General features: G+C 37.0%; 1 protein-coding gene across 1 annotated transcript; it reads left to right on the forward strand.

The window, feature by feature from the left end:
- The first annotated feature begins 10126 nt into the window (after positions 1-10126).
- On the forward strand, positions 10127-12577 carry LOC129289266 (gibberellin receptor GID1B-like). The gene is made up of 2 exons (XM_054926048.1): positions 10127-10517; positions 11118-12577. The coding sequence occupies exons 1-2, from the start codon at positions 10479-10481 to the stop codon at positions 12111-12113; spliced, it is 1035 nt and encodes a 344-aa protein (XP_054782023.1). The 5' UTR covers positions 10127-10478; the 3' UTR covers positions 12114-12577.
- Positions 12578-16615: the final 4038 nt, after the last annotated feature.

The following is a 16615-nucleotide window of genomic DNA, read 5'->3' on the forward strand; positions in this document are numbered from 1 at the left end:
GGCATGAAAATGAATTTTCTAATGACTAAATTACTCTTAATAATATTATTATACATGTAAATAACGTGGATAAATTTATTCAGGGACAACCTCGAAATTACATGACTTATTATATTTACTCCCAAACAAGAGATTGCACCAATGACCTTGTGGTTTAAGGGCACCCTTGACATCTTTATGGTCTTATCATGTGGAGAGGGGGGATTAGAAAAACAGAGAAACATGACACCGCACTTCGTGTATTAATTATATTGAATCTCAACTATAAGCCATATAATTCATAGTGATTTATTATAATTATAAAATAGCTTTTTTAAATATTCAATAAGCCTCTTGGTCTAATGATATCTGCCACTTGGAGGACGCAAGTTCTCAATTCTGCTCTTAATGGTGAAGGTTGCAAGGTGTGTGCTTTCTATTATGGAGCACAACGTGCATGTCTAAATCATGACATAAAAAGAAAGTCAATCAAGTGTGAGAAAGTTTTGATTAATCCATGTAACTTGAATCATTAATTATAAATTCAAAGGTAATTTGAATTTTAAACCTGTATTGATTAAAAAAATTGTAAACTCATAATTGATACATTTTAAATCTTGAACAATTAAAGTAAGTGTTTCATTATTTTTATTGTTAATTTGAAATTAACAGCTGCTATTTTTTAAAAGTAGTGGGACCCACATTCTTCATTCGCCCACCTTCTCTATTTATTTTCTCTATCAATTGAAACCCAAACCTTTGAACTTCAATTTTTGCATCTAACACATCCCTTCATTTATTCATTCAAATTCAGATCCCTCTCTTCTCCTCCTTCTATTTAGATCCATTAGACTTTCCATCTCGAGGATTGGGGTTGTTAAGCTTCATATTCAAATCTAGCAACTATGCATGTGTTTGAAGGCATTATGAAGAGAGTCATTCTATCATACACCTATGTCGCCATATGGATCTTCCTCAGTTTCATCATCATTGTTCAGGAAAAGTACATCATTGACCGCAAGATGCACAATTGGCCTTGCTTGATTTCCTTCACTATGATCCACATAGCTTTCCACTCCTCCCTTGCTTACCTCCTTGCTCTTATCTTCAAGCTCGTCGAGCCTATTTCAATGTTATGGGAGCTTTACATCAAATTCGCTGTACCTACTGGTGCTCCATACTCTCTTTCTCTCTAGTTCTCTAATTGTACTCATGCTTACTACTTTGTTTCTTTCATTTAAATGCTCAAAGCCCTTGTGCTTGTTGCTATTTATTCGATTAGGACTCTGTTCAAGAAGGAGAGTTTTAACAGCGCAACCTTGGCTAATATGGTGTCAATTTCTATGGGTGTTGCGATTGCATCTTATGGTGAAGTAAAATTCCAGGCATGGGGTGTGACTCTGCAACTTTTAGTGGTTGTTGTATGTGTGTCAAAAGTGTGTGTGTGTCAAAGTCTCACATTGACTAAAGGAAGACATCTCCTAGTGAATATATACTAAGGAATGAAGTGGGCTAGTAAAATGGGCTTAGAGGAGAAGTGGCCTCGCGCATATGAGACAGGCTAACTCAGGGCAATCGCAGTTGAAATCAGCCGATTCGCCCCCCCTGCGTGCGAGTTCAAGAGGCACTGGGTTCCTTTTACCGGGTTATTTTTACAAAAAATGGTTAAATAAATAATTATTTTTGCTTACCCGAAAAACCTCTGATTTAGCTGTTTTCAAGTTAAACTTGAGGCGTTGGGCAGTTTTCTGGAAACTGAATCCTGTGCGTTAATATTTTGCCTGCCAAACATCTCCAGGTTGAATGCTGAACATTTTCGGATTAATGGACGTGCACGTTTCTGCTGTTTAAGGCGTGTAACTGAAGCATTAATCCATGAACGTTTGTTGTTTAATGTGTGTATAACCGAAGCATTAACCGGTAATTATAACCCAACGTTTGTGTCTCATTCCTCAGCCTATAAATAGACATTGGTGCGGACAGAACAGATAGAAAAACATTCTCGTCCTCTCCTCTGATCTTCTGTTCGTCTGTTTTTGTTCGTAGTCTCCGTTGTTCTGTTTCCTTGCTCCACCGTAGGAAGTGCTCGTTTAATCCTGGGGGACTGCCGGTCCACCGTCCAGGTGTGCCGGAATAGTTCTTAAGGACAGTGTTCATCCGGACACGACTCGAGCAATTAGTAGCTCGCTGTTCACCTTTGCATTTGCTGTCTCCAATATTCTTAAGAACTATTCAATCCAATGGCGACTGACGGTGCTGAGAATGTCACTCCCGAAGGTGTGCTTAGTGGTTCGGCTGGAGGTCAATTCGTCCCTGCTGCTGTTACCGTTCCCCTGCCAAGGCCATTCCCTGACATATCAACGATAGAAGTCTTTGATGGCCAGAACTTCAAACGCTGGCAGGAACGTGTCTTCACTGTTCTTGACATGCATGGTGTGGCCACTGCTCTTGCTCAATCCGAGCCTCCTGCTGATACTGATCAAGCCCAGAGAGTTGCATGGACTCATGCAAACAAGGTATGCCGACACATTATCATTAGCACTTTATCTAATGATCTGTTCGATGTCTACTGTGTCTACAAGGAAGCTTGTAAGATATGGGAGTCCTTGGTGACAAAGTACACTGCTGAGGATGCCGGCAAACAAAAATTCGTTGTGGGCAACTACTACAAATAGGAGATGACCGAAAACAAGGATGTCAAGGAGCAAATCAACGAATATCATAAGCTGCTGGAGGAGCTTCGTGCTAAAAACATCAACCTTCCAGACGAGTTTGTTGCTGGGATACTGATTGAGAAGCTGCCAGAATCATGGTCTAACTACAAACAGCAGTTGAAACACAAGCAGAAGCAGCTGTCCTTGACTGACTTGATCACTCACATCATCATCAAAGATACCAACCGCAAGGGCAATACGTGCAGCTCGAACCAGAGAAATGACATCCAAAGCCAACCTGGTGGAGACAAAGCCTCACAACAAGAGGTATGATTCTAAAACTAAAGACAAGAAGAATAGGAAAACTGATTACAAACCCAATGCTTCTAACCCCTCTTTCAAAAAGAAAGGAGACTGTTTTGTCTGTGGTAAACCAGGACACTATGCAGCACAGTGTAGGAAGAGAGCAAACCGTGATAAGCCTCGAAAGCCAAATGTAAATTTGGTACAACGAGATGGTGACAGTGATGATGACATCATTGCTGCAGTGGTGTCACAAGCTCTCTTGATTTTTGATGTGAAGAAATGGGTGATAGACTCCGGGGCTACCAGGCACATATGTGCAAGCCAAGAGATGTTTACCACCTATAATCCTGTAAAGGAAAGGGAAGACCATGTTTACTTTGCTGATTCCCGAACTGCTAAAGTTTAAGGAAAAGGAAAAGTGATCTTAAAGCTCACATCAGGAAAGACTCTGGCTCTGAATGATGTTCTGCATGTGCCTGAAGTTATAGCTAACTTAGTGTTAGTTTCTCTTTTAGGGACAGCTGGGGTTAAAGTGTCATTTGAATCTGACAAGATTGTAATGACAAAAAATAATGTGTTTGTAGGTAAAGGGTATTGTAATTAGGGACTGTTTGTTCTAAATGTTGATGAAATGAATAAGACTGAATCTTCTGAGTATATGTCTGTTTATATGGTTGATTCCTTTGATTTGTGGCATGTTAGACTAGGTCACGCTAGTAAAGGTTATATAAATAGGATGCGACAACTTGGACTACTTTCTGAAATTAAAAATAGAGATTTTGGAAAATGTGAAGTATGTGCAGAAACTAAACAAAGTAAAAAACCTCATTTTTCTAGTCAAAGAGAATCTGAATTACTATCTTTAATTCATACAGATTTAAGTGACTTAAAACAAACTATGACTAGAGGTGGTAAAAAATATTATATCACTTTTATTGATGATTTTTCAAGATATACTAAAGTATACTTGTTAAGAAACAAAGATGAGGCTTTTGAAAAATTTCTGTTATATAAAGCAGAGGTTGAGAATCAGTTAAACGAAAGAATTAAAAGGGTTAGATCGGATAGAGGAGGAGAATATGTTTTGTTAAATGATTTTTGTGAAAAAGAAGGAATTATACATGAGGTAACACCTCCTTATTCTCCCAAGTCTAATGGTGTTGCAAAAAGAAAAAATAGAACATTAAAAGAAATGATGAATGCTTTGCTTGTGAGTTCTTCTGCCCCTGATAACTTGTGGGGAGAAGCTATTTTGTTTGCATGTTTTTTACAAACTAGGATACCTCATAAAAAAATGAAGAAAACACCTTATGAGTTATGGAAAGAGTTTACTCCAAACTTAAAATATTTGAAAGTGTGGGGGTGCCTTGCAAAAGTTTTATTGCCTGATCCTAAAAAGAGGAAAATTGGCTCTAAAACTTTTGATTATATGTTTATTGGGTATGCTGAACAAAGTGCAGCGTATCGCTTTTTAGTTTTAAAAAGTGATGTTTTAGACCAAAATACAATTATAGAAACTAAGGATGCTGAATTCTTTGAACATATTTTTCCTTTGAAAATTAAGCATGTTTCTAAACCTGTTGAGAATTCAGAGTTTGAACAAAATTTTAACGAGGATTTGGTTTTAAGGAGAAGTAAAAGGCAAAGGAAAGAAACAAGTTTTGGAGATGACTTTTATGCTTATCTAGTACAAGATGAACCGTTAAATTTTTATGAAGCTATTTCTTCTCCTGATGCTAAATATTGGAAAGAAGCAATTGAAATTGAAATTGATTCTTTAAGGAAAAATAAAACTTGGGTTTTATCAGATTTGCCCCAAGGAGCTAAGGCTATTGGGTGTAAATGGATTTTTAAGAAAAAATATTTTCCAGACGGTTCAATTGATAAGTATAAAGTAAGGCTTGTGGCCAAGGGTTTTACTCAAAAAAAAAATATAGATTATTTTGACACTTTTTCTCCTGTGACTAGAATCTCTTCTATAAGAGTTCTTATTGCTTTGACTTCAATTTACAAACTTTTTGTTTATCAAATGGATGTTAAAACAGCTTTTTTAAATGGTGATTTAGAAGAAAAAATTTACATGGTACAGCCTGAGGGATGTGTGATTCCTGGGCAAGAAAATAAAGTTTATAAACTTGTAAAGTCTTTGTATGGCTTAAAACAAGCGCCTAAGCAATGGCATGAGAAACTTGATCAAGTTTTAACAACTGGTGGATTTTCTACTGTTGAAGTAGAAAGATGTGTTTATACAAAGTTTGTGAATAGTGAATGTGTGATTATATGCTTGTATGTGGATGATATCCTGATTTTTGGCTCTAATATGTGTGTTGTTAATGAAATAAAAAATTTTCTTTCTTTAAATTTTGATATGAAAGATATGGGTAAAGCCAAGGTAATCTTGGGTGTAAAAATCATAAGGAACGGAAATGGAATCTTGCTTTCCCAAGAACATTATGTTGAGAAAATTCTCAAAAAGTTTGGACATCTTGAAGATGTTCCTTTGAGTACTCCTTATGATTCGAGTGTGCAATTAAAAAAGCACAAGGGTGACCCAGTTGCTCAATCTGAGTATGCACAGATTATTGGGAGTCTGTTGCATTTGATGAACTTTACTAAGCCTGATATAGCTTATGCTGTAGGCAGATTGAGTAGATATACTCACTGTCCAAGCAGTAAACACTGGGAGGCTCTGGTGAGAGTTTTGAGATATTTGAGAGGTACCATGAATTATGGTCTATTGTATAGTGGATTTCCCGCTGTATTGGAAGGATACAGTGATGCTAACTGGATTTCGGATTCAGAAGAGATAAAATCCACTAGTGGTTATATATTCACACTTGGTGGTGGTGCAATAACCTGGAAGTCAGCAAAACAGGCAATCAACACAAAATCCTCAAGGGATTCTGAGTTCATTGCAATGGAGCTGGCTGGGACTGAAGCTGAGTGGTTGAAAAACTTCTTAGCAAGTATTCCAATAGGTGAAAAGCCCACACCATTAGTGTCTTTACATTGTGATAGCCAGTCTGCAATAGCAACGGCTAAAAATAAGACCTTCAATGGTAAAAGTAGACATATTCGATTGAGACATAATATTATAAGGCAGCTGCTTAAAGACGGGATCATCTCAATCGATTATGTGAGATCAGAGTTAAATCTGGCAGATCCGTTAACTAAACCCCTAGGGAAGAAATTTATTATTGAAATGTCGAGGGGAATGGGACTTAAGCCTATTTGAAATTAACGGTGATGGCAACCCAACCTTTGTGATTGGAGATCCCATGAAGAAGGTTCAATGGGTAAGAACAAGTCACTTGTTAGTTCTGCTAGCACTGAATTTTGTCCCTTCCTATGGCTTGAGAAAGTGCTAGAATGCATTGAACGGAGGCTGAGCGAAAGCTCTTAATGTTTTCATAGTCCTTACGGATGGTGTATTCATTGCAGATACACTTGATGAAAACACCTATACAAATGTGGAGTGGGGCCGCTCCTATGAGATCGTGGCAAAATCTCTAGAGCATTTGTTAAAACCAGGCGAGCGCATGGCCGATAACGTGCAAAACCGTCGTTAACAGCAGAGACTGTGGGGGTATAATCCGATTAATAAGACCTCTAGCACATGCTCAAGATCTGTTGGTTCAATAACAGAGTTACACTAATTTTTTTGTGTGCTAAGTTTTATTAGTCTAGGTTTGGTTCAAGTCGACAGACATCAAATTCAAAGTGATTATCCTCCGTGTGAATAACGCAGATGAATATAGATCCTTTTGACACATGTGGGGGATTGTTGTATGTGTGTCAAAAGTGTGTGTGTGTCAAAGTCCCACATTGACTGAAGGAAGACATCTCCTAGTGAATATATACTAAGGAATGAAGTGGGCTAGTAAAATGGGCTTGGAGGAGAAGTGGCCTCGCGCATATGAGACAAGCCAACTCAGGGCAATCGCAGTTGAAATCAGCCGATTCGCCCCTCCTGCGCGCGAGTTCAAGAGGCACTGGGTTCCTTTTACCGGGTTATTTTTACAAAAAATGGTTAAATAAATAATTATTTTTGCTTACCCAAAAAACCTCTGATTTAGCTGTTTTCAAGTTGAACTTGAGGCATTGGGCAGTTTTCTGAAAACCGAATCCTGTGTGTTAATATTTTGCCTGCCAAACGTCTCCAGGTTGAACGCTGAACGTTTTCGGATTAATGGACGTGCACGTTTCTGCTGTTTAAGGCCTGTAACTGAAGCATTAATCCATGAACGTTTGTTGTTTAATGTGTGCATAACCGAAGCATTAACCGGTAATTATAACCCAACGTTTGTGTCTCATTCCTCAGCCTATAAATAGACATTGGTGCGGACAGAACAGATAGAAAAACGTTCTCGTCCTCTCCTCTGATCTACTGTTTGTCTGTTTTTGTTCGTAGTCTCTGCTGTTTTGTTTCCTTGCTCCGCCGCAGGAAGTGCTCGTTTAATCCTGGGGGACTGCCGGTCCATCGTCCAAGTGTGCCGGAATAGTTCTTAAGGACAGTGTTCATCCGGACATGACTCGAGCAATTAGTAGCTCGCTGTTTACCTCTGCATTTGCTGTCTCCAACAGTGGTTTCATTCAAGGCTATTCGGTTGGTTTCAACCTAGATTTTTTTTGAATTCTAAAAGGATTTCTCTTAACTCTATCACTTCACTCAACTATATTGCTCCTTATTGTTTGGCTTTCTTATCTATCCCATGGATGAACACAGGGTACTTGTATTTGAAAGAAACCTTTAATTTCCACCCTGACTTTGTCATTTTCGTGATCAATTTATTTTGTGGCCTTGCTTTGAATCTTCTCATGTTTTTGCTTGTTGGGAAGACAATGGCTTTGACCACGAATGTTGCCGAAGTGGTGAAGGATTAATTGTTGATTTCTTTTTCTTAGTCTATGATAAAGGACACGGTGACGCCCATCAATTTGAGTGGCTACGAGCTTAAATTCTTAACCATGTGTTCCCTACTATTTTTAAAAAGTCTCTGCTATAAATTTCAAATTAACTGTAAGGGTAAGTATGCATTTATTTTAATTGTTCAAGATTCAAATGTATTAATTACGGGCATATGATTCAAATCACTTTTCGACATATAGTTCAATGTTCAAATTACATATTAATCTATTCATATATTACCTTTTTTTGCCTACTCACCTTACTGATTTAATCGGAGCTGGGAATGTTGGAATTGATAGGCTAAGCTGCAGGGCATAAGTTTTAAAATGTTGGAAAATAGTTTTGTGCTATTTTTTTATCAACATGTACTCAAATGTTTAAATAAAATTTAAATCTAAAATTTAGAAAGATAAATATAATCTTAAACTTTTGTCTACTTTAAAATGTCTTGCACATTTCTTGTAATTAATCTTGTTTTTAATTGGGGTGAAAGCTGACAAATGTCAGCAGCATAAAAATAACGAAGATGTCACTTGATGGCCTGGCGGTGGAGTTCAAGCCAATGCCGAAACTATTCCTTGAAAGAGTGAGACCCCTCCAACCATTCATTTATATTTTCATACTATCAAAAGCTATATTACATCTATTTTAAATTATAAAATAATTTTAAAAAAATTAAACGCATTAAAATATCAAATATTTTAAAAATTTTTTTATTAACAATATTTTATAATATTATTATTTTCATTATATTCTCTCCCTTTAAAATATAAAATATTAATTAAAATTATTTTTAAAATTTTTTATTTTTTTAAAAACAGGTTATAAAATATATATTTAATAAATTTTATTATTAAGTCTGATTTTGTTTAAAAGTGTTGAAAGAGTGTTATATTTTTACAAATATTTTATCGGCACGTGATTACAAATCACAATCATTCTTACTATGCTTTAATCTCATAAATTCATCATTATCCTTTTTCTCAGTTATTAACATTAATAGTGAGTATATAATTACTTATTAAAAGTTAAATCAAAGTTAAAGACAGCGATGTTTTTTTTTCTTTTTAAATATAGAGACGTTGATGTTGTATCATAATATGAGCAATCTTTTAGGGTAACGACAAACATAAGGGTTCTGAATGTCTATTTTAATTTTGAAAAAAGAAAAACCTAAACACATCTTGTAAACGAAGCCAAAACGGACTTGTCAATAGCCATCCACAAAAGCTTTGTAGTTCGTACACGGGTCGCAAGTCACCGGTCATTTATCGCTTTCTCTCTCGCCACCCAAACAAAAAACAAAATGAGATACGTGTGTCATGTTTTGGAGGAAATCAATTATCTAATCATTTAACTATGATACTACATGTTTACTTCAAATTTTCAAATCCAGTAAACATAAAAATTAATTGTAAATAATTTTGTTTATAATTTTAGTTAAATTACTTAAGTTTTCCTAAATTTATTATATATGCAAGTCATCATTTGAATATATTTTATTAATAATAAAAAATATAGTTAATTTTTATAATTTAAAAATACATAATCTACTTCTATAAAAAGTAATTATAAATTCCATATCATGAATCAAAATATAAATTTTTATTAAAAAAAAAGTGTTTACATTTAATATCCAGTCGTATTTTAAACAAGACTGCTTCTACTAAAAGGATATATATAAATGATAAAAAAATTAATTATAAATTAAAATATTTTTATAATTTAAATATGTATTTATATTAATTTTACATTTTAAAAATATTAATAAATCAATATACCCTCCGTCATAAATTATAACACACTTTTAAAAAAGTTATCATTTAAAAATATAAAATACTTTAAAAAAATTAAGATTTTATTAAATAAATTTTTTTTAATATTACTCTTTCTCTCTCTTTAATATTAATTAAGAGTAAATTTAAGATTATTAAATAAATAATATTTTTAAAAATTTATATTTATATTTTTTAAAAAATAAAATTATTAAATGTATTTTATAAAATTTTATTTAAAAATATATTACAATTTAAGATAATACAAAATTTTTGGCCAATGTACATTTTAATTTCCGAAGAAAGGATAATTTAATAATATATGCATGGGATTGAGAAATAAATAAGGGGCGCGGGACCCACATAAACAGTTTATTTCGGCCGCCTGCTTTGTCGTCTCCCTCGTCTCCGTTCATCCATCCCCGTCGCTCCTCTGCGTTTGACCCTCCTCTTCCTATTTCTCTCCTCTCTCTGTCCGTTTCTCCCTGCACTGCTCCCTGTGAACTTTCTTGCTCTCTCATCCTTCCCCCCCCCCCCCACCTCTCTCTCTCTGTGTCTGAAATCGTTGAACTTTCTCAGCTCCTTTTGTTCCCTTTGTCCAGATAGTCGTGTCTCTTCTTCTCAAGTCACCTAAATCCCGCTTTCCATCACAAGACCCACATCCTACTCCTCTACTTCCTCTCATTTCATCGCTTAAATCCCCTTTTCATCGTCTTCTCGTTGTCTTCAAATTCCTATAATTATTATGAGGAGGCATAAAAGGGTGCCTCTTCCTGCCTGGCTTGCTCTTGTTGTCTAGGTGTCTTCTGTGCTTTCCCTTCATCTTCTGCTGTGTCCTTAGGGAGATAAACAGACATGGCTGGTGGCAATGAACTCAACCTCAATGAATCCAAGGTACCTACCTTCCTTTTATCTGTATCATTGGACATGACATTTTGGTATTTTGACAGAAAAAAGATGTTCTGGTTGAGCTTGTCCCTTGCCTGCTTCTTTCTTTTCTACTCCCATCTTTTCCTTGTCTAATTATGTGATGCGGGTCCTGATGATCTCAAGTTTATGGAGAAAGTTTTGATCTTTTAACTTTAATTGCAAGGGCTTGATGATGCGTCTGTCTCTCTCTGATCGCTGGCGGTGTTTTTCTTCATGGTTTTATTAAATAAGATGATGATATGATTCATGAGTCGGTTTGAATTTTTTTTTTCCCTTGTACTTTCCATTTCTTCTATGTAGGCCACGGTTTCTTGTTCCGGTAAGTTGGAAAACTCGAGTTTCATTTGGTGCGGCTAGCTGAAAGTTCTGATCTTTCTTTTGGTGATTGTGAGTTTTCTTTAGGGATACATCCGTTTGTTTTACTTTCTCTGCATTAATTTCCCATTTATCTTTCTCATTAACATTTCTGGATCGTCGTCTGATCAATATAGTCAATCTGCAGTTCAATAAATCTCTGATTAACGTTCTAATCACCAAAACCTTCATTCTTGGCTTTTGCTGTAGTGTATTGTTCCACTCAACACCTGGGTTCTCATCTCCAATTTCAAGCTGGCCTACAATCTTCTTCGTCGCGCAGATGGAACATTGAACCGCGAGCTTGCCGAGTTCCTTGATCGGAAGGTCCCTGCCAACACAATTCCAGTCGACGGAGTATTCTCTTTTGATCACGTCGATCGAAACACTGGCCTGTTCAATCGAGTTTATCAACCAGCTCCTGATAACGAGGCTAAGTGGGGCTACATAGAGCTCGAAAAGCCCTTGAGTACCACCAAGGTTGTCCCTGTCATCATTTTCTTCCATGGCGGAAGCTTCTCTCATTCCTCCGCGAATAGCGCCATTTACGACACTTTCTGCCGCCGCCTGGTCAACATTTGCAAGGCCGTTGTAGTCTCCGTGAACTACCGTCGTTCGCCGGAACACCGGTACCCCTGCGCCTACGAAGATGGCTGGGCTGCACTAAAATGGGTGAAATCAAGAACATGGCTTCAAAGCGGAACAGATCCCAAGGTTCATGTGTACCTAGCCGGGGATAGTTCTGGAGGCAACATTGTTCATCATGTGGCGGAGAGGGCAGCCGAGGAGGATGTTGAGATTCTGGGTAACATTCTTCTTCATCCATTGTTTGGCGGAGAGAAGAGGACGGAGTCAGAGAAGAGACTGGATGGGAGGTACTTCGTGAGATTGCAAGACCGTGATTGGTATTGGAGGGCTTTTCTTCCTGAAGGTGAAGATAGAGACCACCCTGCGTGTAACCCTTTTGGCCCCAGAGGAAAAAGTCTCAGGGGACTCGAGTTCCCTAAAAGTCTTGTTTGTGTGGCTGGTTTGGACCTTCTCCAAGATTGGCAATTCGCATATGTAGAAGGTCTCAAGGATTCGGGTCAAGATGTCAGACTCCTTTTCCTGAAAGAAGCTACGATCGGTTTCTACTTCCTGCCAAATAATGATCATTTCTATTGCCTCATGGAGGAGATAAACAAGTTCGTCAATTCAGACAGTTAATAAACCACCACTTAACCTTACCTGCTACAACAAGGCCATACATAACAAAAGCGCCACACTTCACATGGGTTCTATTTTTGTATCATCTTTTTCTCTTTGCTACTTTATAAATATGGTGTGTAGTTACTAGTTATAAAAATTGCTATAGTAAACATCCATGGCGGTCAATTTGAGAGTTCTGAAACTCCGGGACTCTTGTCTGTTATCTGCCCATGTCTCTCTGAAGGGTAGTTTCAGCAGTTTGAAGTAGAAAGCTCTGTTCAGTCAGGTGGGGGGTTCATCAAGCTTGCCCTGCTCATCCTTAGTGACCATAATCACTGAAGGAAGATAGAGGATGAAGCTTGGTAGTCGGTCACTTTGGGTTAAGGAAACGGGGTTCCTATCGTAGCACTAATTTCTTAATGTAAAGTGGAGCAAATCCCATATTATTATTATTATTATTATCATTATGGACTTGTATCTTATATGGCTTTACCTTGTAGTTTTATCGAGCTGTTAACATTATACGCAGTTGTTCTTACTGTTTTACACTGTATCCTGCGATATTAAATTGTCTCAACTCCACGGCTGTCACACAGCTCTTTCCTTTTCCTTGTACTAATGTTACATCTTATTGTCATCGGGATGAGTCATGTCCGAAGCATTATTCATTACCAGCCATTACTGGAGTTAAAGTACTTGATTCATTCTCTGGTTCCCCCCTCTCTCTCTCTGGGCAATTACGTTGGTCAGGTCAAGTCGCCTCGAAAAGTTGATACACATGTTGGTAAAGAGGAACAAGGTCGTTTGTTGGGCGTAGTTAGGGAACTGTTAAAGAGTAATGAAGGGGCTGGTGGGGGAGAAAAGCCAAAGCCCTCCATGAACAGAAGAAGACATGAATAACGTCAAGAGAAAGAAGAATGATGGGTAGGAGATTAAAGATTGAATCAATATGGGAATTCGCCATCTTTCACTTTCAAGTTTCAACATCGAAGTGGAGTAATTCTTGTCATCTCCTCAATGCCCTATTGTAGAGGGGCGTGTTTGGAGCCTGGGAAAACAGCAAAAACAGGAATTTGGCTTTGTTTTGATGAGGGGAAACCCATTTCTGGTAGTGGTTGCGACTCTTGGATGTATTCTCGGGGACCACTTCTAGGAACCCACAAAACCCCACAAGCGTCCAAACAAAACAAGAGATGGAAAAAAACAGTTATAACACTGAGGTTTGAGATTACTTTGAAGTCTAAAACTGTGATATTTAAATGGTCACTAAACGTGGTAGGCACACCTAGGTTGGGACAAAGGACATGGAACGGTGTCTTTTTATTGACTTTGTTGGGCTCCTCTGGCATCATAGAAAACCATAATTTTTTCCTTGACAGCGAGCAACACTGAAAAGCTTTGGGATTTTTCCTTCAACTTTTCTTGTGCAGATTATGCCTGCAGTTGTGCGTGTCTTATTATGGGGTGTCCTTAGTAAATTAGCTGTTTATGTCTTGAAATTATTCCGCAAAACGACAGAGAGGGAGGTCGTTGTCAATAAATGGGGGCTTCTCTTTATTGACAAAAGAAAGGCTTCATCTGTTTGGTCAGTAGTGAGTAACTTGCTTTTTTAAAAGCATTAATTAAACTACGTCACTTGCTTCTTGTTTGCGCGTTTTCACCATTTCGATTTCATTATTCTTCCATTCACCCTCTCATTAATGCCTTTTTGTTCCTTTATCTTCATATCTTACTTCTTCCCTCAAACACTCTTTTACCTCTTTGTTTATTTCTGGGTAGGTTATGAAAATCTGAATTAACTTACCTGATTTAAATCAGTGTCTTGACTGATTTAATAAATTACTTTATTTATAATTAATTTAATTACAATTTTTATAATTTTAATCATTAATTTTTGAACTAGTATCTTGATCAATTTAAATATTACTTTTTTGTCATTTAAAACTCAGAAAGCTTCTCATGCTTATTTCTTTCAAGTCTTAATAGTTAAATCATATTCAAGTATATGAATTTTATATTGGACACTGCTCTAGTTGTTTATATTCTTATCCTATGGCATTTTAAAATCTGGTGCGGGAATCTGGAATTATTTTAAGCCGCGCGGTCAACAGTAGGTGATTTGGAAAATGGAAGCTAAGCCTTATCCTTTGAATAGCTTAGTTATTAAGCCATTGATGTGCCTGTATTTTCAAACTGTTGGTGACACTTGGCCTCCTAAAAGCAGATCGATTCGGAAACAACTTAACAATGGGAAAGCAAAATATATACGCAATGTGATATTTCTTTTTGTGTGATGGGTTCATGGTGGAGATGCAAAGCAGTGTATGAATACAAAATATCATGACCACATATGAAGTGACTGAATTTGTGGCTTGTAGGAAGGAACACGAGAACATACAAAAAGTGGGATGGTGGTAGGTATGATTACGGAGGGAAGCACGAGGAAGAGGATGTTGAGGAAATACGAAGAGGGTGGTCACAAGAAAACATGGCAACAAACAAACAAACGTAGCTCCCACTCGTTACCTTTGAAAATAAAAAGGCCATCTTTTCTTATTTTGTCGGTGCACTGCATTGCTGTGCTTTTTTTCACCTCTTTTGCTTTCATGCCTATCCTCGACTCTTTTCATCCTCTTTTCTCGTTCTTAATTCAAATCTCAATTCCCTGCGTATTTGTGCTTGATATGTGAGGAGAGAACAAATGAACGAAAAGTAATAGAACGGACAGTACATCTTGATTTAAAATTTTAAATTAAAGCTCAAATTTATAAATTGTTTTACCTTATTTAATATTATTTATTGAGTTTAGTTTCATTCAATTCCTATATGGATTCAAATTCACTTTTATTTGGACGGCTTAACATGTATAATCATTATTGAAAAATATTGAAAAAGAAACCATTCATGAAGTGTTGACTGATTTATGTCAATCAAAGGAGGTGAGAATGTGATTTAAGGAAACAATAACTTCATCAATTTAGTTTGACATTTGCTGGTGAAAAAATAAACCCCCCCCAGCACAAACAATTTATTCAAAGTAACAATTATTTTATCGGCCAGATAAGGGAATCCACGCCCCTTGTCAACCACATGAGAAACAATAAGATAAAAACAAATAAAATTGTTTTAACTGCTCTCATTAAAAAAAAAAAAAATTGTTCTAACTGCCACAGAATACATGGCTTAAAACTCGCCAGCTTATGTTACTGGATTTAAGGAGTTAATGACCCGAGTGGGCCTGAGGTTGGGCCCATTTTGATAGTTCCTTGTTCAGCCCAATGACTATAAATATCCTCGGCCCAAAGAAACAACAAAAGAGCAACAACCAAGCTTCCCAGCACGCACGCCATGATTCATGAAATCAAATCCCCTAAGAATTGGATCGAAGCCCCACCTGAAGTTTCGTCTATGTTTTACCAAATAAGGCGTTCTGAACCAAACTCATACATATTTTCAGTAAAACTTCATGCATATTGGCCTGTGCTTAAAAATGGTTGTTCTAGTCTGCTTTCATTTTTCAACGTCACGAAAGAGTTTGCCTTTGCCTTTGACATCCATGTTCGCCAAAATACTTGCTCATGTTTCCCTTCGATCCTTTTTAATGTTTATAAGAACAACTTTAAAATGCCTGTTAATTTCATTCCTAAACCCCGCCCTCGTGAAATCTGACAAATTTATGTGTAAAAGCATACTTGTCATTGGCTTAATGCGAGTCAATGTGAAAACCAAACGCTTGTAGGATTAGCACGTAGCAAATATGATTTAAACCTTTTCTTGTTTTTTCCCCTCAAAACAACCCTCCCAAACAATTGAATGCAAGACTAATCTATCATCGGGCAAGAGCACAACGGGTTGGACTGTCGGTTCTGGGATTGAAATATATGAACATATTATCGAATTCTTAATTGAAAGATTAAACTGCCAATAGTATAGCAATGCCATCTCAAATTAGAAAGAATTAACTTGTTTCATAATGAAATGGAGATTAAAAGGGTCCCGAGCCCATACTGAACGAAGGGCAATTATACGACCCTAGACAACTCAAACTCTTGCCATTCACGCATGCTTGTGTGTGTTTGGCCAGACACACTGATGAAAAGTTAGCGATGTCAGCTCTAAAGCTGGACTGCAGCTTAATATGCTTTCTAGCTTTGATTCACCAACGATCAACTCTCATCCAGGCACTATTACAAAGATGCCACAATGCTACTTAGTATCATTATGGTTGATCCCTACTCCAAATCATGGTCGTTCCAAATGTAGTTGACCTATTAAACATCATCCATGCTCTTGAAAAGTTCCACAACTTGAAGCTTTTCATAGTCTCTGAACCGAAGCAACATCTGCACTATTTCATCCAATTGTAGTTTTTACAGGATTCCATGATTATGAACATTGAATTATTGGCAGACAAGCGATATCAGCCTAGGTGGAATGGGGATCCGATTTAGGATTCTGGAGGCAACACCCTTCATCTGCCAAAGACTGCACCTATACAGCAACTCCACAATAATTGATGC

This window comes from Prosopis cineraria, unplaced genomic scaffold (assembly GCF_029017545.1).
Source record: "Prosopis cineraria cultivar Desert tree isolate PC_DT_omini unplaced genomic scaffold, ASM2901754v1 PC1, whole genome shotgun sequence".
In the NCBI taxonomy this organism is placed as follows: domain Eukaryota; kingdom Viridiplantae; phylum Streptophyta; class Magnoliopsida; order Fabales; family Fabaceae; genus Prosopis; species Prosopis cineraria.

Coding starts and splice junctions, on each gene's coding strand:
- LOC129289266 (XM_054926048.1), top strand. CDS start 10,479: ATGGCTGGTGGCAATGAACTCAACCTCAATGAATCCAAG. Junction 10,518..11,117: donor TCAACCTCAATGAATCCAAG/GTACCTACCTTC, acceptor CTTTTGCTGTAG/TGTATTGTTCCACTCAACAC.